General features: G+C 48.0%; 1 protein-coding gene across 2 annotated transcripts in view; it reads left to right on the forward strand.

Annotated features, from left to right (window-relative positions):
* The window catches only part of LOC143123790 (neurexin-1a-like), a 262,633-nt gene that overhangs the window by 166,296 nt on the left and 75,025 nt on the right, over positions 1-21,312 (forward strand). For both annotated transcript variants that reach the window (XM_076285071.1, XM_076285072.1), the window contains exon 18: positions 1,808-1,989. In XM_076285071.1, coding sequence (XP_076141186.1) covers positions 1,808-1,989 — 182 coding nt within the window. The remainder of the gene's footprint in view (positions 1-1,807; positions 1,990-21,312) is intronic.

Below are 21,312 nucleotides of genomic sequence, written 5' to 3' on the forward strand. Positions count from 1 at the left end.
CCTGTCACCCACCACATGGTGTTAACAGCACGCTCTCTCTACATCCTATATACATATATACAAGTACACACACACGCACGCACACACACACGCACACACCAAACATGCACACACAAGCACTCACATGCACTCCCATGCACACATTCAGATGCTTTGGTGGAAACCGTGTAATTATCTCTGCTCACTTGAACGGCCACTGTTTGCACACACTGCGAGACAAAGCGTGCGTGCATGGTGTAATGACAGCGTTAGGTTGGGGAGTGGAGGTGGGAGGTCAGTCACACAGCACAAATTAGGGACTTCCCTCTGCTGAAAGTTTGCTCCCAACACAGTAATTGAAATGCAGGCGACGCGGAGTCTCTTTAATACCACGGTAATGCTACTCTGATGCTATGATTAGTAACGAACAAGCTGACGCTACGCCTGCTAGTTGACAGTGTTGAGCTAGACTGTCACACACAGAACCGACCCCCCTTTCTGACACACACACACACACACACACATCAACTTGTCTCTCCCTTTTGCAAGGATAGAGCTATTTTAATCTCAAGGCATTTTCATTGTCCACATCAATGTACCCACTAAGCCTTCCATACACTGAATGGTAAAGAAGGTAATTTGATGCAGGAGTGTCTTGATAGAAAGGTAATGTTTATTGGAGCAAAATCAAATGATCACAGGAATATAAACTGGTTTCTTCTCTGCTCACTCTAAATTGTGGATAAGGTGACATTGCTCCATGAAGCTGTGCTTTGTCTAGTTTAATCTGGGATGTCTAGGGGCATTTTAAGATGTATTCAGTTGGTGATAGTAACTCAGAGTCTCTGGGCCAGATGTACTAACGGTTTTGCGCCCACTTCAGGCGTTTTTGTTTCGCAACGTGTGCGAGGTATGTACAAACAGGGTAAAAGCGCAGACGGCCTGTCGCGGGAGCTGAAAATAGCAAATTGCGTATTTCCGTGTCATGCATATGCATTCATGGGAGGGTCAAGGGGAAAGTGGGAGTTTAGCGTAAAAAGCGCCTAATTATGTATTCCGTATTCTGGACAAAAACTGCCAGTAAAAACGCACATCTATTCTGCTCCTAAATATTTCCGCCTTGTAAAAGCCGGTGTTAAATGCGGTTTGTGGTTAAATGCGTCAATAAGAGAATCTTTCAAACAGAATCACTATTTAAAGCACCAGTTTTGCGTCTTTGTGCTATATCAAAAGGAACCTTAACTTTCGTTGGCCTTTCGAATGTCTTACTTTCACTTTCACTTTCACGTCATCCAATTAAAGGAACCGTATGTAAGATTGTGGCCAAAACCCCCCCCTGATTGGCAGAGCTGGCAACCCGGATGCCGAAACACTACTGACTTCGTGATTAGTATATAGGTGGAGGGTGGCACATCAGGCCAAAACACAACATGACAACATCAGGTTGTCATGACGGACTACTGTTGTCAGTGATATAAGTATTTGAAATGAACATGATTTCTTAATGTCTAGTGACATATCAGGGCCATTTTATGATTAATTGAAATACATTTCTTACATACGGTTCGTTTAAACTTTCCTACTTGCTAGATTTGACCAATCTTCCATAGCCTATGTGCACATGTAGTTTGAGTAGAACTACTGATCTTCAACATCTCCCTGCTTGTTGACATCTTATCATGTATTGTATTATTTCATGATCGTTAAACGTTTGATTCTTCCTTCCCATTCCCTCTCTCTCTCTCTCTCTCTCTCTCTCTCTCTCTCTCTCTCTCTCTCTCTCTCTCTCTCTCTCTCTCTCTATCTCTCTCTGTCTGTCTCTCTGCAGCGGGAACTACTTACATATTTGGGCGGGGCGGCGGTCTCATCACATACACGTGGCCGCCAAACGACCGTCCGAGCACACGGGCAGACCGGCTGGCCCTGGGCTTCAGCACCCAGCAGAAAGAGGCCGTGCTGGTGCGGGTGGACAGCTCCAAGGGGCTCGGAGACTACCTGAAACTCCACATCGTAAGTGGGACTAGCAGACTCCCATCAAACACACGCACACACACATACGCACGCACGCGCACACACACACAGACACAGACACAGACACAGACACAGACACAGACACAGACACACACACACACACACACACACACACACACACACACACACACACACACGCACACACACACACACACACACTCTATCACTCATACATTTACACACGTATGTACCACTTATACACTTACAGTATGCACTCACACACTTTCACATATACACCTACACGCTCACACATTTGCACAGGAATACGCTTATTTCCTTGCACATACTGTACGACCACACACACACACACACACACACACACACACACTCACACTTTTACATTCACACACTCACACACCATGGGTTTCATGTACCCATAAAACCACAGAGATAGCAAAGGTGATCATGTGCACACATAATCTCTTCTACAGGCACACAAGCTTATATGCTCCACCCCGGAGAGCACATAGATAGTACGGATGATGATGATGATGATGATGATGATGATGATGGCGGCAATGACATCAGTGCTTATGATTATGATGGTTGGCGCGGCGTGCGCTCCCGTGAGAGTGAAAATGCTGTGTATGTTTCCAGAGCCCCTGGCTTGCTTTAGATAATGGCACACCTCTCCACATAATGGCCAGAGCTACACATCTGGCTCCTCACTCTGCCACGTGTGTGTGTGTGTGTGTGTGTGTGTGTGTGTGTGTGTCTCTGTGTGTGTCTGTGTGTGTCTGTGTCTGTGTGTGTGTGTGTGTGTGTGTGTGTGTGTGTGTGTGTGTGTGTGTGTGTGTGTGTGTGTGTGTGTGTTTGCGATGTGTGTGTGTGAGCTAATGGAGGTTGCTGCATGCCTCTCTGACCTGCCTGCATTTTTTTTGCTGCCTGACTGCTGACCTGACTCCCCCATCCGCCCACACACATAAAACACACACACACACACACACACACACACACACACACACACACACACACACACACACACAAACATACATAAAAACACTCATGTGAGCACACACACACACACACACACACACACACACACACACACACACACACACACACACACAAACACACACACACACAATATGGCAGACAAGCTTTATATTAGTGATAGAAAATCCACACAATCTAAGAGATTGTGTGTGAATGTATGTGTGTGTGTGTGTGTGTGTTTGTGTTTTGAACTGCACTGTGCTCAGTCTGTCGGTCTCAAACATGCTGTGACACCCACACACCTGTCTGCAGGCCGTATGGTGTCACACACGGGCAGAGAGGGGAAGAGGGGGGTGTGTGTGGGGGGTGACTCACAGCTGGTGCCAAGGTGTTCTGTGTCAGCGCCCCCCTAAGGCAGATAGAGGTGACTGCACACCGGGAGGGAGATGGAGGTGGCACTGCAGTTTGTCCTGAGGCCACAGACCTGCTGTACAGGGGATGGGGAATGGGGGGGGGGGGGAGCATGACAAAACAACAAGTGCTCTCACGCAAGCAGCAACATTAGGTTCACTCAAGCATCCGCCACAGGAGACAGGCACAAACAGACACCCATGCACACACACACACACACACACACACACACATACCAGATGAACAAGACATCAGATGAAAAGTGCAAAACACCCCTCAAAATCCATTACTACCATAAGGGACTGAGCTGCCATCTCAGCCAGAACAATATTTGTTGGGAATGTATTTGTTTTTTATCAAACAAGCCATTAGACATACAGGTATAAAAGCATGCATTGGGACATTCAATGGAGATTACATATGGTAATTTTCACACACACACACACACACACACACACACACACACACACACACACACACACACACACACACACACACACACGAACAGATTGATCAGCCTCAAAGGCACTTCAAAGGGCCACAGTTAGGAAGCATGACTCACCCAGGAGTGTGCAGCTGGGCCTTTCCGTTTCCTCTTATCTGGGCACTGACCCTCCAACACAACACATGTGACGTATCTGCCCTCTTTTCAACCCTAGACCAGACCACACAAATGTGTACCATGATGAAAATGCTTCTACCGGACCCCTAGCAGCATGTGAGAAAGAGAGAGAGAGAGACAGAGAGAGAGATAGAGAGAGAGAGAGAGAGAGAGAGAGAGAGAGAGAGAGAGAGAGAGAGAGAGAGAGAGAGAGAGAGAGAGAGAGAGGCAGCACCTCTCGGTGGCGAGAGCCTGATTTCCGTGTGTGTCCTGACTCGGGCGCTTTTACAGGAGGGTCGGCCTGCGATAACGCGTGTTATTAGAGCGGGGGCAGTCAGCTGTGAGAATCCCGTCTCCTTCTGCGCCACTGGCTCCTCTGAATGCCTCTCTTTTCTTCTCATGCTGCCTTTCTGATTTTGTTGTTTCTTTTTTCCACTCCTCCTCCTCTTCCTCCTCCTCCTCCTCATCCCCCAGCCTTTGCTATATTAATCCTTTTTTTCATGTTGCATTTTACGTGGGGAAATGGAGGGGACTCAAAAAAGAAAGCAATGAGGTATGAAAGAGAGAGAGAGAGAGAGAGAGAGAGAGAGAGAGAGAGAGAGAGAAGACTGATGTAATATCTGTAATGGGGTCCAATGCTAGGACTTGAGCAGACAGTGCCTTCACTATGCGGAGTGTTCAAGAGGGTCATAGCCAGAGGGACTCACTGTTGCTGGCTCCACACATGTTGAAAAGGGTCACTGGCATGAGCACGTTCAAGTGTCCCAGGCACATCTGTGTGTGAGTGTGCCATTTGACTCACGGTAGGAGGAAGTCAAGATGTTGTTCTCCACTGCTCTGTGGAAATATGATTTTGACCTCCTGAACATGGATCACAAAATAAATGTTCCAAGAAAGGATGTGGATATAGGGATAAGAACCACGAAAGTAATTTAATTACTTTTACATTTAAAAGTCTTTCATTTGGGCCCCATCAGTGGCGCGACTGGCTGGGGCACCTGCACCGTACCCCGGTGACCCAGGTTGGATTCCCACCCCGTGGTCCTTTCCGGATCCCACCCCGACTCTCTCTCCCACTCACTTCCTGTCAATCTCCACTATCCTATCTGATTAAAGGCATAAAAAGCCCAAAAAATATACCAAAAAAAAAAAGTCTTTCTTTTGTCTAAAAAAATAAATATTGTTGAGATATGGTCAGTGATGCTAAGTGTCAGACTCCTCACTATGCACAGCTTATTGAGATTTTGATTCAACAGATAGGGTTCCAGATACCGAGGGAGCTATTTTTTAGCTAGAGATTTGATTGTGGAAAAAAACATTATTATTATTTATTTTATTTTTTTGGAAATCATGGCAGGAAAAGAAATATTTGGCAGAAATCATGTTCTGCAGAAATCTGCAGAGCATCCACAATCAATAAGTGTGACCTAGTTAGTGCTGCTCCCTTTTCTGTCTCCCTCAGCTCATCAGTCAGTATATGTACGCACTGCTGATGCCTGTCATGCAGTGGGTTTTTTACCCTTGAAAAAAAGATTAATAAGTTTTAAAATCTCACACAGTTTTCAGTCAGAGATTTGTGATGAAATGGATTATTAATAGATGGAGACCCCCCATCCCAACACACACACACACACACACACACACACACACACACACACGCACACAAATATTCACCCACTGCAGTGCCATTAAATGTAGCAATAGTGGATGTATATTTTAGGAAGTGTGTGTGCGTGTATGTGTGTGTGTGTGTGTGCTTTGATTTGTGTGTGTGTGTGTGTGTGTGTCTATGTGTGTGTGTGTGTATGAGTGTGTGTGTGTCTGTGTCTGTGAGATGATATTAGAGCAGATCTCGGTTCTCACCGAGCCCCTCTCTCCTTGTCTAACATGCGGTCCAAATTTTCCACCGTCGTACAGCCGAACGATAGGACAGTCAGTGGGGCTTGAAGGACGCCACTGCGGCTCAGCGCTAATCGACAGGGAATTTTCGGGATGTAATGTAGTCAGAGATGGCGATTTAAACGTGTCGGGGGAATTTTGAAACAAAAAAAAGCACCCAAGCGTGATATGCAGCACCTATTCATCGCTGTGGGCTTATTAACGCTGAAGTTAAATTATGAAATCATTGACAGAAACAGTGTCATTGGATAATTAGTCAAGCTGTCGCCTTCCTCCATACAATGCTGGAAGAGAAGGACACTGTTGCCCGCACTGTAATTGACCGACTTCTTTTTTAACACGTTTCGCCGTCGTGCAACGAGGGAACATTCTGGAATTAATTGCCGTCGCCACGAGTGAATTCCAGGCGAAATATTCATGATGGTATTATGCAAAGCTGGGTATTATGGATGTAATGCTCCTTCCTTGCCATATGCCATATAGCTGTGTAATGCCCATGACATGCACAGGAGCAAAGTATCCCCTTAGATTTCACCTTGTCACACAACAGCATGTACAGTGTATCCAAGCTGCTGTTTGTATGTGTGTGTGTGTGTGTGTGTATGTTTGTGTGTGTGTGTGTGTGTGTGCCTGTCTACCTGTATGTGAACTATATGTGAGCTATCTGTATGTGAACTATATGTGAGCTATATGCTCATGGGAATATGCACACAAATTTTTCCTTTATATGTGGATGTGGATGTGTGTGTGGTTTTTGAGCGTATGTGGGTGCAGATGTGTGTGTGTGTGTGTGTGTGTGTGTGTGGTTGGTGTGTGTGTGTGTGTGTGTGTGTGTGTGTGTGTGTGGTGCTATAAGGGTATATGGAATCCTCTTTTCTCTCTCTGTTGTTGTTTTTGTCTTCTCCTTCCCCCTCTGTGAGAGTGTCTGTCAGCGCTTCGCTCTTGCTCTTCCCTGGGGCCCCAGGGGGACCAAGAGCACTCGCTTTTTTTTTTTCTTTCCTTTCTTTCTTTCTTCCTTCTTTCTCCATCGCTATGCGTTTCTATCTCGGTGAAGGAGCGGCGCTGCTATGAGCGCCTCTTCCTCCTCTTCCCCCTTAATTGCGAGCCTCTCTTCAAAAAGAGAATGCCAGCCGTGTAGACACTCAGCTACAGTAGCAGCCCCTACCAAGCTAATGTATTCCAAAGAGCATGGGTATAATGACTTCTCTAGCTAAGCATAGCAGCTCCCGCCTTGCACTCCTACGAAGGGGAGAAGAATAGGAGTGAAGGTGGAAAAAAAGATGTATGGACCATGTCTGAAAGCGCCTCTTAATTGTTGTTTCAATTCTGCCTTCCTCTCCCTCCCCAACAGAGGCGAACAGAAATAAACAAAATGAGGAAGACATCTTTATCTCTCCTGCCAGAGTTATGGGCGTCAGGAATACCTGTTGTTGCGTAGCGCAGAGTTTGTTTTCCATTTGCACGGTGCTTCTGATGAGTAGCAGTCTAATTATGAAGCAAGGTCCCCCGAGACTCACTGGCCCCCTCTAGAGGACAACCCATGGCACGCTATTCCCTTTCCCCGGTCCTTTCCATGCACGCACGCACACTCACACAAACACACACACACACATACATACACATGCATGTACATACACACACGCACACACACACGCACTCACACACACACACACACACACACACACACACACACACACACACACACACACACACACACACACACACACACACACACACACACACACACCTTCACGGTTTAAAAGCATCTGTCCCCCAGGCTCCTAGCTCTGCCCCCACCAGCCCCCACCTCGCCCCAGCAGGGGCTGCCCCAGCAGCACGTGACCCGGGCCAGTCTGGCACGCAAGTCCCCCCTGGTGCCTCGCCACGGGAGCTCACGGATCAGCTCCTCTCGCTCCTGCCGCTCCCCCCTGGGGGGGGGGACCAGGCCTGTTATCTAACTAGGCCCCTCTCCTGACAACTGTAGCCATGTTTACAATCATCCGAGCAGAGCAAGCGAGGCCTCACCAGCGCCGGGCTACAGCCGTGAAGGAGCACGAGCAGAACTTAGCTGTGCACGCCGACTTACAATGCGGCCCTCTGCGCCACATGATAGATTTTCTGCCATATGAGCAGTGGCAGCACCCTGAAACACTAAACCAATGGAAGGATTATGTTCAGGGACTAATTATTGACTGACGCTCTTGATTTATGGCGGGGTGTTCAGCAGACATTAATGGTGCATATCCGTCCAGGGGATTGTGGCGGCCGCGCAGCAGACGGCTGTTTGTGCTCCTGGCCCTGCAGCGCGAGCGGCGTCCGGCTCACCGTCTCCTGTCGTCCTGGTGGACGCTGCCATGGCAGCAGGAGCATAGCGGTGATGAGATGTCGTTTTGGGCAATGCGCACACGCACTGAATGATCCCCAACAACATCGGCGGAGGCCAATCGGCAGCGTCCTGCACGTTATGGGCGTGTTAACACTGTTGCACCTGTGCACTCCTCCAAGCCGCAGTGCAAATGCCATGTATTGTCATTGCTGTGTGTGTGTGTGTGTGTGTGTGTGTGTGTGTGTGTTTACAGCATGCCTTGCATAAACAGGTGTTTAAATGTTTCATGTGACGTTTGTGCATCATGCACTGAATTAGACAGACACAGAGACTTAGAGAGAAAACAGAATGTGGCAGTGTGGGGATATACGTAGCTCACAGTGTTCCCCCACCCTCTGTGTGAGCCACAGGAAGTGGAGGAAGCAGCCGAAGGCCCCAGCAGAGAGGGGGGTAGGTGGGGATATCAGGACATCAGGACCGGGTGTTCTCCGCAGTGTGGGATGTCTAATGAGCCACACATGCGCACATCTCACTTTCATATCCATGCACACATTCACATTTACGCTCGCAATCACACTCACACACGCAATCACACTCGCTGTTTCTCTTGTTCTTTCACTGTATCTCTCTTTCTCTGTCACACACACACACACACACACACACACACACACACACACACTCACACTCACACACACACACACACACACTCACACACACACACTCACACACACACACACACACACACTCACACTCACACACACACACACACTCACACTCACACTCACACACACACACACACACACACACACTCACACACACACTCACACTCACACTCACACACACACACACACACACACACACACACACACACACACACATGCTCACACACATGCTCACACACATGCTCACACACCTCCTCCATGTCCTCTGGGTCTGAAATCTAGTTCTTTCTCTTTTTCTGGGATCCAGGCTGTTGACTGTAATGAGGGAGAATGTGTGAAGTGAACACCTACGCACCCCCCCCCCCCCTCCCCCCAACCACCCAACCACCCAACCCAGCCTCACCCACTTCCAGCACTGATCTGCCAGATGCTTGGCTTTGCATGTCTTCAGAGTGCCACACATAGCCTATCTCTGAGCTACAGGAGCCCTAGAGACCATGTGCTTTTTGCGCTCTCTCTGTCTCTCTTTCTCTCTCTCTCTATCTCTCTCTGTCTCTCTCTCTCTCTCTCTCACCCTTTCAAGCTGTGATTTCTAGGCAGGCACCTGAAGCACTGGTAAGCCTGTTCTGCTGCGTGGATGACTCCAGTATGGGTGTCACACTCCTGCGGCTCTGGAACCGCTTTGGTGTGCTCATCCCAGCAATGTCGAAGGATCTTGGCTTGGATTGGGCTGGCTTTTTCTTTGAATTGTGGCATGTGTTACAAGAGTGTGTGAGCGTGCATTTGGGTGTATGCGTTTAGGTGTGTGTGTATGTGTGTGTGTGTGTGTGTGTGTGTGTGTGCGTGCGTGTGCGTGTGCGTGTGCTTTGATTTGTGTGTCTGTGTGTGTGTCTGTGTATGTGTGTGTGTGTGCAAGGGCATGCACGTACATGCGTGCTACCTTTCGAACACACCTACCAAATGACAAACATTAGCGCTAATGCCCTCTCATCAGAATATTCTCCTTCTGTCCCACTTCTCTAAGAGTGCTTAACAGTTTTTTTTTGTTAAATTCCACTGAAATCCACTGAGTGTTTCGCAGGCTGTACTCAGGGGAATATAGATGTTAGCAGAATCCTCCAGTCTCCGATGGAAGGGGAATTGTTGTGTATGTGACTGTTCTGTAATGGCACCATAATGGAGGAATAATGCCACTGCATTATGAAGGGAAGGGAAGGGAGAGGGAATGGACGTGGAGAGTGTTGCCGTGTAACATTTGCTTCATTGACCTCGTTTAGTCTTTCCACATCGTTTCTGCCTCGTAGATAAAAGGCAAGGAGATGACAGGAGGGGACATTGGTGTGTGTGTGTGTGTGTGTGTGTGTGTGTGTGTGTGTGTGTGTGTGTGTGTGTGTGTGTGTGTGTGTGTGTGTGTGTATCTGAGAGGACATACATGAGATGTTAGTTAAGCATATGGCTCTCCTGATTGTATGATTTGCAGGGATGGCTAATTTAATAGGATTTATAAAATGATTGAGTTAAACAATTAATTATTGTTCAGCTTTATTATCTAAGGCCAATATTAGATCTGAAGGCATAAATCTAGTCTTGGAAGAGGGATAGATGCTCTGCTTATGACATTACATAAATAAAAAACAATATCTAATCTAATCTTATCTTATTTAATGATCACAGGTACAGGCAGAGTGTGATTTAAAAAAAAAAAAAAATCAGAAAAATATCAGTACAAGCCATTGTTGCATTAGAATAAACATCATTATTACTTAGCTCCAATGATCTGATTCATAAATGGCTGCCTTTGTGGTGGTGGTGGCACTTGGGATAGGCAAACACTGAGTGACATTCAGCCGAACGGCTGCGTTGTGGAGAGGCTCATCTCTGTTCTCCTGGGCCTGGGCGAGACGAGACAGCCACTCTATTTGGATGATGTACCTGACCTGGGGGCCGGGTGGCGGCACCAGGAATCAAATCTCATCACCGCTACACTGTGAGGGCAAGTGTGCAGGAATTATCATTACTCATCTTTCATTTCCAATCATTTCAGCATTTGCTCAAGCTCCGCGCCACTACAGATCTAAGTGGCCCTGTACAGGGAGCGAGGGATGGGCGGAGGGAGCGAGGAGAGAGAGAGAGAGAGAGAGAGAGAGAGAGAAAGAAAGAGAGAGAGAGAGAGAGAGAGAGAGAGAGAAATAGAGAGAGAGAGAGAGAGAGCAGGAGACATGTTTGGAACAGAGGGCGGAGAGCCGTAGACAGGGAGGGACAGATGAAAACATGGCCTTTATTGGTGTTACAAATCATAGTTAGTAGCATGTCATCCACAAAGCAGTTATTCATTTCTGTGATACTTTAGGACTGGGCACTTAAAAGCCTGATGTGATGCATTGTACATTTTTTTGGTTCATGTCCCGCCAGCCATGTTCATTTTTTTTTAACCACGGCCAAAAGGTTGAGGACAGGCCTTTGGATAGAGGGAAATTCCGGCATGTTCCGGGGCCACACTGCCCCCTCTCGATTGGGTGGGGAAGAGAAATGGAGCGGAGCCGCTGTTGCACGAAGCGTCCCTCCACCCCGGCCGCCCCCCGTGCTGCAGTGCCAGCGAATCTTCTGGCACGCTCGTTGTTCGCAGCAGATGTTTTTGTTTTGGTTTATATGAAAGGGAACATTTTCAGCTCCACTGCCCCATTCTCCAGCTCGAGAGGAATGTGAGCGCCGACCACATTTTGATTGTGGCAGTTTGCATTTAAGTTCGTCAGAATGTGACAGTGCGCTCACGCTCGGCGCGAACATTAAAAGGCCAGTTGTCTGGGGCAGTTAGATTGTGCGGCATTTGGTATGTTAAGTAGAAATTGAGCTTGTTAAGTAGTCTTGGTTGCCTGTTATGCAGGGTAATGGTGCATGAAGCATGCTATTTAAAGTGTGCGTGGAGGAACTGCTGGAGGTTGAGCTCGGAGAGCGAGAACGGCAAAGACTAATGCGATTGGATTTCTGCTTCATACCACATGTGTAATAGGAGAGCTCCGCCATGCTGATGTGTCACTGATGTGTCACTGCACACACGGGAGTTTGATATTGAGAAAGGCAGACACAGGAGACACACACACACACAGACACAGACACACACACACAGACACACACACACACACACACACACACACACACACACACACACACACACACACACACACACACACACACACACACACATACACTCATTCACACACACACACAGAAACACACATAGACACATATTTGTTTGTGTGTGCATGTCTGGTTGAGTGTGTGTGTGTGTGAATATACAGTAAAAGTGAAAGAAAGGCAGAAAGAGGAGAGACTAGCACAGAAGGGTAGCAGCTGTAAAAAACAGCATTTTGGTGACTACACTGCACTGCAGTGCGAGAGACTGCAGGATAAACAGAGGGAGTGACGGAGAGAGGGATGAAGGAATACATGAGGAAAGGATAGAGGCAGTACTGCAGTAGTAATATGGACATGGGCCACACAGTGGAAGGACAGGCGTTCATTTGTGTGTGTGTGTGTGTGTGTGTGTGGGGGGGGGGTGTAGGGGTTGTTGATTCCTGACACAGCTGCCCCAGGCCGCAGGCGGGGCTATAAATAGAGTTCACTCCTTCCTCCCCCTACTCCCCCTACATTAGACCTTCTGGAGGAGGAGGAAGAAAGAGGAGGAGGAGGAGGAGAGAGATGTGTGGAGGAAGGCCACTGCATGGTGCTGTGGATCATGATTGCACTTGATTGCCCATGTGCAGTCCCACTCTGGCCTGTCATATACGACGGCCACATTTGTGTTATACGGTTATTATTAGCATCTATTATTCCTGGGGTGTTGTGTCTGTGTCGGTTAGTTTGTGCGTCGTACCTACATTTCCTTATGGTGTGGTATGGTTGAAAACAGCCAGAGGCCTTGAAGTGTGCGTTTTAGATCAGTCTTGACAATCAGCACAGAGCCCGCTTAGACTCCCTCACACTGCCCAAACCAAGCACTCTGCACTGCACACAGGCCAATGTTGTTTTGCCCGTTTGCGCACGCAATAATTGCAGCCGTCGTCTTGTTGGGTTGCAAAGATTGCAAATGAGTCCGGTTTCCTTTGAGCTAATTAATCCTGCAGGGTGTAGTGTCCAGATGCATGCTACACACACACACACACACACACACACACACACACACACACACACACACAGTCAGTGCTGTGCTGCAGTCTACAGACACAGCTGTTTGCCAGTCTCCGAGCAATTTGGCCTGAGTTGTATCTGAAATTACTTACATATATCTCTGGCAAAAGGCAGCGTTTCCGGGATGAATCACAGCTAATTATTCTGTAATTGTTTGTTTGTGCCCTATTGTGCCATTCGCACAGTCTTTTTTTGAAGACATGAGGCATGAAATATTAAGCAGGTTCGTCTTTCTCCACGGCTTAATTACTTTTCCAGCAGGTTATCTTTTCTTTTGAGCCCTGCTTCATTTCCCCTAACACTCCCTCATGCAAGAACTGTGTGTGTGTGTGTGTGTGTGTGTGTGTGTGTGTGTGTGTGTGTGTGTGTGTGTGTGTGAGAGAGTAATTGTGATGTGCAATTACTGTAGGTGTGGGTGTGCAGGGGCCTGAGTATGTTCAATCTGTCTACGTGTGTGTGTGAGAGAGAGAGAGAGAGAGAGAGAGAGAGAGAGAGAGAGGGCATGTGCATCTACATTATATGTGCAGAAAGTATGAATGTTTAATGCAAATGTCCATCCGGTCTGCCTAGGACTCCGGTCACAGATGAAGCAGACCACTGGGTATTGGAGCAGTTCAGCCTTTAAAACCACAGGCAGCAAGCATCAGGAGCAGAGAGGACAGGAACACTAACCAAGACAGGCGTATCGCATACAATCGAGCGAAATATGGATGAGCAACGAAACCCAAGCCGCTTTTCAAAAGTGGTGAGTGGTGGAGGCAGGCCTGAAAATAACCAGGGTCTTATGTCAGCCAAAAGGAGAGAGAGAGACAGAGAGAGAGAGAGAGAGAGAGAGAGAAGGAGGGAGGGAGAGAGAGATGGGCAGAGAACTCAGCCTGTGTGGCTCTATTGCTTTTATAAATTATGAATTTTTCCCACCCCCTCGTTTCCTCCCCGATCCAAATCAATAATGCTCAGGATGTGCTTTATGGCTGTCTCTCTGTGTGCGCTCACGTGAAATACTGGGCCCAGACGGAGGAGGGAGGGCGGTGTGTGTTGTTCTTGGTAGGGGGCCGGGGCGGAGAAGAGGAGTGGAGGATGACGAGGGGTAGGAGGGGGAGGAGGGGGCAGAGTCCTCAGTGTCGGAGCTGCTCTGCCAGCCCACAGTAACTCAGCCCCAAGCACTAACCCTGAGCCCTCCCGACACCAGCTTGCCGACAGACTCATCAGACAAGGCCTGTGTGTGTGTGTGTGTGTGTGTGTGTGTGTGTGTGTGTGTGTGTGTGTGTGTGTGTGTGAGTGAGTGTGTGTGTGAGTAAGTATTTTTTAGTGTGTGTGTGTGTGTGTGTGTGTGTGTGTGTGTGTGTGTGTGTGTGTGTGTGTGTGTGTGTGTGTGTGTGTGTGTGTGTGTGTGTGTGTGTGTGTGTTGTTTGTGTCTTGCCCTTGCTCCTCTCTTATTTAATAAGAGATTTTTAGTGGAGGCCCAACAGTGTGTCCTGTGGAACAGTAAATAACCCTGGCAGCTCGCTGTGCTGGCGCAGCCATGACAGAGACATCAGGCAGACAGGCACATGTTGTTCTTTTGCCCCCTCTCTCTTCCACATGCACCTTACACCACTCTAAACAAACTTTGCTCTCTTTTTCTCTTCTGTCTTTCTTACATTCTTACTTTCTTACTATCTCTCTTTCTCTCATACACACTCAGGTATATACGCACACCACATCACATTGTATTCAACCTATGTAAGACACACACAAACACACAACACATACAGTCTCACATTTACTTTGAACTTTTTTCAGTTTTCAAAATGACATGCAAAATTAAGATCACTTGCTTGTTTACTTACTTGCATACATATTCCCTGTTCCATGTAAAGCCTCCCAGTCTTATACAGTAGGTACTGTTTACATCTCTATATTTTATTACAAATACACCCACACTTCTTTTTTGACAAAGCCAATAAAGGAAACTCTGGCAAATACACAGTAAGCCACACTGCACTGTGCGCAGTGCCTGAACTCAGCAAGATAGAAAGAAAGTCTCACTCAATTCAAGTGCCTGAACTAGATAGAGAGGACCACAAAAATAATCAATACTGTAACTGTGTTCTCATTCTCTCATCCGTGTAGTTACTCCATGGCAATTAATGGGGCAAAAAGCCAGCATTATTTATATGAAAATACCACATGTATTGAACGGCACCGGCTCCTACTATCCCGCCCCGAGTCAATAGCGTCCCTAAATCGATGACTAGCCAGCCAGTCTGTTTTCGTTTGTGTTTTAATAACATCCTGTCTCTCCAAACCATGTATCAAAATAGCTGACCACCAAGGCCATTTCAAGGAGTGCGCACGACTAAAAAGTAATTGCATAATCGTTACCGCTTCATGAAATCTTAATCGAAGTTATACAGTACAAAGCAGTTGGAGGCAAATTTCCATTGTGGCCACAGACGTGGTGAGCAATGTCTACGTTTGACAGTAAAGTGTGGTCACCAACATGATTGGGGTGATAAAACCTATCAGCTATTGTCTCCAAGAAGTCGATTGACTGAAATGATGCGAGATTACCAGAACTGGTGCTTTATCTTTTTTCCACCTTACATGACTGCAAGGCTTCAGCTATTGTGTTGTAATTTTCTTTGAGTATCCAGAAGTAGTCTTCAAAAAGTTTCCGCTTGTGCTGATAAAAAAAAGCAAGCCTCGCACTCATCACAGAAAAAAATGGACCCAAGTAGTGTGTTTGTGTGTGTGTGTGTGTGTGTTTCTTCTTTACTTGCCTCATCGATTAAAGCAACAGTTCAATCCTAAACTCATTAAGTCTTGGCCAGGTGAACCTCGGAATGAACAATGCTTGTCGTTTAGTTCCCTTTGCAGCCCTAAGGAAAATAGATTTGGCTGACATTAGCCATAAAATGGGGCGAAGGCAAGAGAAAAGAAGGTGTGTGTGGAAGCAGACACACAGATCGTTCCTTGGAAACGACTCCAAAGAGACTGACCTCCTCATATTGACTTGTCAGGGTGATGAGCCGTCTGTGCATAGGTGGACAGCGGATGAGGAAACAGAGTGTTCAAGAGGGTGGACTCGACATGTCGTGTCCGATCAGATCATCCAACCAGACTCCCGGAGTCCGTCAGAGGGACGGGAAACCGCAGGGGTGGGGGTTGTCTGCTGTGAACCCGTCACCCATTACATTTTATCAGTGGTTGGCAGCATTATTTCACAGCAAAAAGCAACAAAGCCCTTTATCTCTTTCATCAGACTGATAAGGTCTGCTGGAACGAACAAATAAAAAGAAAGTGATAACATGGCAGAGAGAGAGAGATATAGAGAGAGAGAGCAAGATGGGGGAGAGTGGGAGAGAAAAAAAAGAGTGAGAGAGAGGAAGAGAGAGAACAAAACGATTGAACACAATGGAGCTGGACTCCCAGATGGTGGTGCTCTTTTATTACCTAGCCTGTAAGGAGATGACTGATAACAACCAAAGACAATGAGAAAAAGAAGAAAGAATGACACAAAAAAAAAGGTGTGAAAAGGGGGGAACAAGTGAATCATAAAGAGCACTTTTGCCGACAAGTAAGAAGCCAGCGCAAAATGTCCAGGACTTCAAAAGCTACAAGTGCTGACTAAATGTAATGAGTATACCCAGGTAGCCATAAGGGACAGCTGGCACAGACAGGCCCAGAGGTTCTGCGCGCTGCGATGATATTCAACTTTTAATATTCACATCACTGACATCCTCCACGGTTGTCTCATTCTTATCTGTATTCCACGCCTCAATTCTCTCACATATGCTAATGCCTCATTGCTCCTCTGTTCTCCTCTCCTTTCTGTCCTTCTCTTCTCCTCTCTTCTCTCTTCTCTTCTCTTTTGCTCTCCTCTCATCTTCTCTTCTCTTCTCTTTTGCTCTCCTCTCATCTTCTCTTCTGCTCTTCTGCTGCTCTCGCACCCGGACACCTCATGTGTTGTGCTCTCGTTGCTTTGGGGACTCTGTGAGTGTGTGAGGTGGCGCAGTGGTGGCAGCTCTTCCTCGCCGGTAGCAGGGGTGGTGGTGGGGGGTGAGTAGCGCTGACAGGTTCCTCAGATGCACCACTGTTGCCCGGCGCCAGGGTGCCAAAGCCAGCCAGCTGTTCGCTCGCGTCAGAGCCTTCCAGTTTCTCAGAGAGAGAGAGAGAGAGAGAGAGCAGAGATTCCTGAGACAAGCCATCGTCGTTTCCCTGGCAGCCTTGACCGGAGTTGGCCGGCACGCCAGGGATATTTGGAGGGGGAAACGGCGGAAGAAGAAAAGCCAAGCAATTAGCCACTGAGTGCGAGCCAAGTCTCTCTCCCGTCACCCCACTTGCGGACGCCGTCGATTAGGCTCCCACCGACCACCACACCAGCCTTTCATGTCTTTATTTGGCTTTATCTGTTATTCTCACATTTAACAAGGTTGTGCCCTCCCCACTCCGCTTCATTATAGAACGATTTGGCCTTTCTCTTCAACGGCCTTTTGGAGGCCCCTGGTAGGATGGCAGCAAAAAAAAAAAGCCAGGCCACACCTGCTGCCTCTCCTCCACCCATCTCTCCCTTCCTTTCTACTTCTCCCTTCTCCTCTCTCTATCCCTTCCTCTCCCCCTCTCTTTCTCGCTATCTCCTTCCTCCTCCCTTGGCTTACTGGGACAGCCGGCCAGAGCGACCATGGGAAGCAGACGGCTCTAATGCCAGGCATTCATCACCCTGCCAGCAGCGGAGCCTGTGATGGCCCAGTCCAGCCCAGTCCAGCCCAGCAGAACCGACCCGGTCGCCAGCGCCGGCCGCGAGCCATGGCACCGAGCCCGTCTTAGCCAGACAGCTCCTGAATCTGAACCGCGGGGACTGAGATCATGTCCATCTTAAACGCAGAGTGCCACACGTCCACACACACACACACACACACACACACACACACACACACACACACACACACACACACACACACACACACACACAGTCCGGTCCTAACACGGCGTGAAAACGGAAAGGATCACTGACAGCAGGAGGAACATGGAGGGAGAAAGGGGAGAGGTAGAAAGGTGAAGATATATTGGGAAAGGGGTTTGGCCTCAGCTGCTTTCATCAAAGAAAGAGAGAGAGAGAGAGAGAGAGAGAGAGAGAGAGAAAGAGTGAAAGACCTTGAGTGAGCCTTTAGGGAGTTCTAAGAATCAGAGAGTTATAGCTTGTCATCACTACCAGACCTACAGAGGTCCTGAAGTGAAGTGTGTGTGCGTGTGCATGTGTGTGTGTGCATGTGTGTGTGTGTGTGTGTGTGTGTGATTATGAACTTTAATTCATCAGCAAACACTTCTCTGGCATCATAAAAGTAGGCTGACATTTACAGTTAGGCTTATGGGTCAAGGAGGCAGCACTAAAGAGATTATGATGAACTGAATGGCCCTGGAATAGCCTCGGAGATGGACACCAGGACGACCGCAGATCTGCCAGCCAGATGGAGGGAGAAAATAGAGATGAGATTGAGAAAATTGGTACTGAGGTACAACACAGCAGATTGAACAAATGAAGATCAATTGTCAACGGTACGCGAAGAGTGACTTGGAACTGGAGTGAGGAAGACTTGTTTTGTTTGAAGGTAATTGTGTGCAATAAGGGGGATTGTAGGCCACTTATAAATTGTTGCCAGGAGGCCCGGCTTGCTTATCAGAGGCAAATGATGGCGGAACAGAAAAGCGGATGTAGACAGAGGCCATGGGAGTATGTGAGATTATAAGAGAGAATTCATCAGGCCAGTCATGGAAAAAGACATTGCTGGGAAAAACGAGACCAATCCACTGGTGGCTCTCGGTGCGTGGGAGTTTGTGCGGTGACGGTGAGACTGCATGGTCTACGGTACCCGGTACCGTGGGTGGACAGATGCCTGATGCTCCAGACCTAATTAAAAAGCCTCAGCAAGGGGCAGCCGATGTCTGTGTGAGTGGCCAACAGGCGTGCCCTCATTAGCACCGACAGGGCCAGAGGCCTGCAGACCATGCCTAGCAGTGTGCACAGCCAGTCAAAGAACAAGGCTCCATTAGCCCTAATGCAGATCATGCAGCATGGAAGGTGCCGTGTGTAGAGGAAGTGCACATGCTAGGCAGGGAGGGTGGATGCCCCGTCATGTGACCTTTTACTCCCTCTTAATTGGTTCAAGTGTCACTCAGTAACATTATTCTACTTTCCACCCGTATGAGTTCTCAGCAAGGGTGACTATTGACCCCATCTCACCTCCCCACACTCACCTCAGCTCTGCGGTTGCCCAGTGCGTTGTGTCCTTGGAGAACATGCTTGAGGATGTAATATTAGGGAAGGCAAGGGACCGGGACTATGATTGTGAGGTGGTTTTGTGTGTTTGTTTGGGCTGTGGGCTTTGTAAAACTCCAAGCTTGCCTGCCGACCCCCTAAGGGTCGTATTGTTTTGGCTTTGATGAATTGCTGAGGTTTGTAAGGAAGCAAACCTGCTCAGTTGACACTCTCTCTCTCTCTCTCTCTCTCTCTCTCTCTTTCTCTCTTTCAATACTCTTCTCCTTTTATTCACTCTCTCTCCTTTTTCCTGCTACTACACTCCCCACACTGCTTCGCTCTCATCCAGGCGGGCTTGACGTGGGCCATCAGTGTTTTGTGGTGTGGTGTGGTATGGTGCAGTCGGTGATTTTCTGGTGTCTTCTTGGGATGATTGGGGGCCAGTGCTGGAGGATCTAGCGCTGATGGATTGCTGGATGCCAGGGTGGCGGTTTGCACACTGCATGGAAGCCCGGCGCTGTTGTTGTCTTTAATGACACTCAGCGAGCTCCACAACTCACCGGGCAGGCTGGAGGCACTGGCAGTCCATAATGGAAACGTCAGCCCCCGGATAATGGACAGTCCGAGGGGGTGGAGGTGGATGAGTGGACATGGGGTGGGAGGTGGTGTAGTGTTGGGGGGGGGGGGGGGGCTGGGATGGGCTTGGTTGGAGAGGGAGTGAGGGTGGGGGTGGGTGATGGTGGAGTGATTGAGCCGGAAGGGGAAGATGTGAGGATTTTCAGACTCGGCAAGCGTGTTTTTTTAAACACCGCAGCTCTCCGCTCTGGCGTGCAAGGATGAGGGAGGTGAAAAGCAGGAAGTGCGTGCGCCCGGGTGCGCCTGTGGCCTGTCATCTCACAGTGAAAGGTGGAGAGCGCTCCTCCAACTCGTTTTTACCCTTCGTTTCCATATCCCCCGATGCCCCACCATGTCCTGCTTGCGTCTGCCAGCATTGCTAAACTGACGATGTTTTACAGGGCTGAGCTGATCATATTCTGCTAGTTTTGCTCACACCTGCAGTAAAGCAGCACTTTTATCCCACACTGTAGCCTAGAACAAGGTCCCTGTGTGCTGCAGCTTTTGACTTACTGCTCCCAAAATAAGACTTCATGATCCCCAGCCCCCCCCTTCAAAACCTGTTGAAAGAAATCCAGTCACATGTTACCACCATCACACTTTAGTCTCCTGTCTTGCAGGTTCTTTTTTTTTCTGTCCTCCACGTCTTCTAGCTGTTTATATTCATTCAGAAGGGTAAAAAAGTAGTGACAGCAACTACTGAGCTTGGAGAATCAAACTGTCAACATCACATCTTTGCTATGTGTAAAGCAATGTAGCTGAATAAATTGCGGTGTCAGGGTGAGATGCATCAACACGGTCGCTGCACATTTTCCATATAAAGCATTTCAAAGGGTTCTCGCATGGATCTCATTTAAATGCAGTGATGTGGTGATGTACTGAGCATTTCAAAAACACTCCAAATGTTTTCTCCTGATCTGGCACCATCTCTCTCTCTCTTTCTCTCTTTCTCTCTCTCTCTCTCTCTCTCTGTCTCTCTCTCTCTGTCTCTGTCCATCTCTGAATGAAAGAACATCCAGTTCAATCGTAAAGTATATATGCTGTCTTGAAATAGATCATATTTACACAGGTGTGATGAACAGCAAAAGGGGCCAAGGGGTACGGCAGATAGGAGATGAACAGAAAGGCTGTGATTCTGGGGGAGAAAGACATGTTAAATCCTGAACCTTTTCATTGTCAGCCACAGTGTACACAAACACATTAATAATAACCCATCCCCATGGCCATATCCCTTTCTGTATTCCTGTCAATATTACACAAGCCATAAGCATAATTTAAGCAAGGCAATGGGCCACTGGCACTTACTGTAGGTCTAGGGTTAGGACTTGAGGCTTTATTTTTGTCATAGTTGGGTGTGGCTGACTCTGCCACCCTGTGTCATAGCCATGTTGCTGCAGTTGGGGCCTGCTATGCAGACCCATCACCC

The sequence above is a fragment of the Alosa pseudoharengus genome, unplaced genomic scaffold (genome assembly GCF_046254945.1).
Source record: "Alosa pseudoharengus isolate Yale_2024_CS ecotype anadromous, Long Island Sound unplaced genomic scaffold, YU_APseudo_1.1 YU_APseudo_1.1_scf_15, whole genome shotgun sequence".
Lineage (NCBI taxonomy): Eukaryota > Metazoa > Chordata > Actinopteri > Clupeiformes > Clupeidae > Alosa > Alosa pseudoharengus.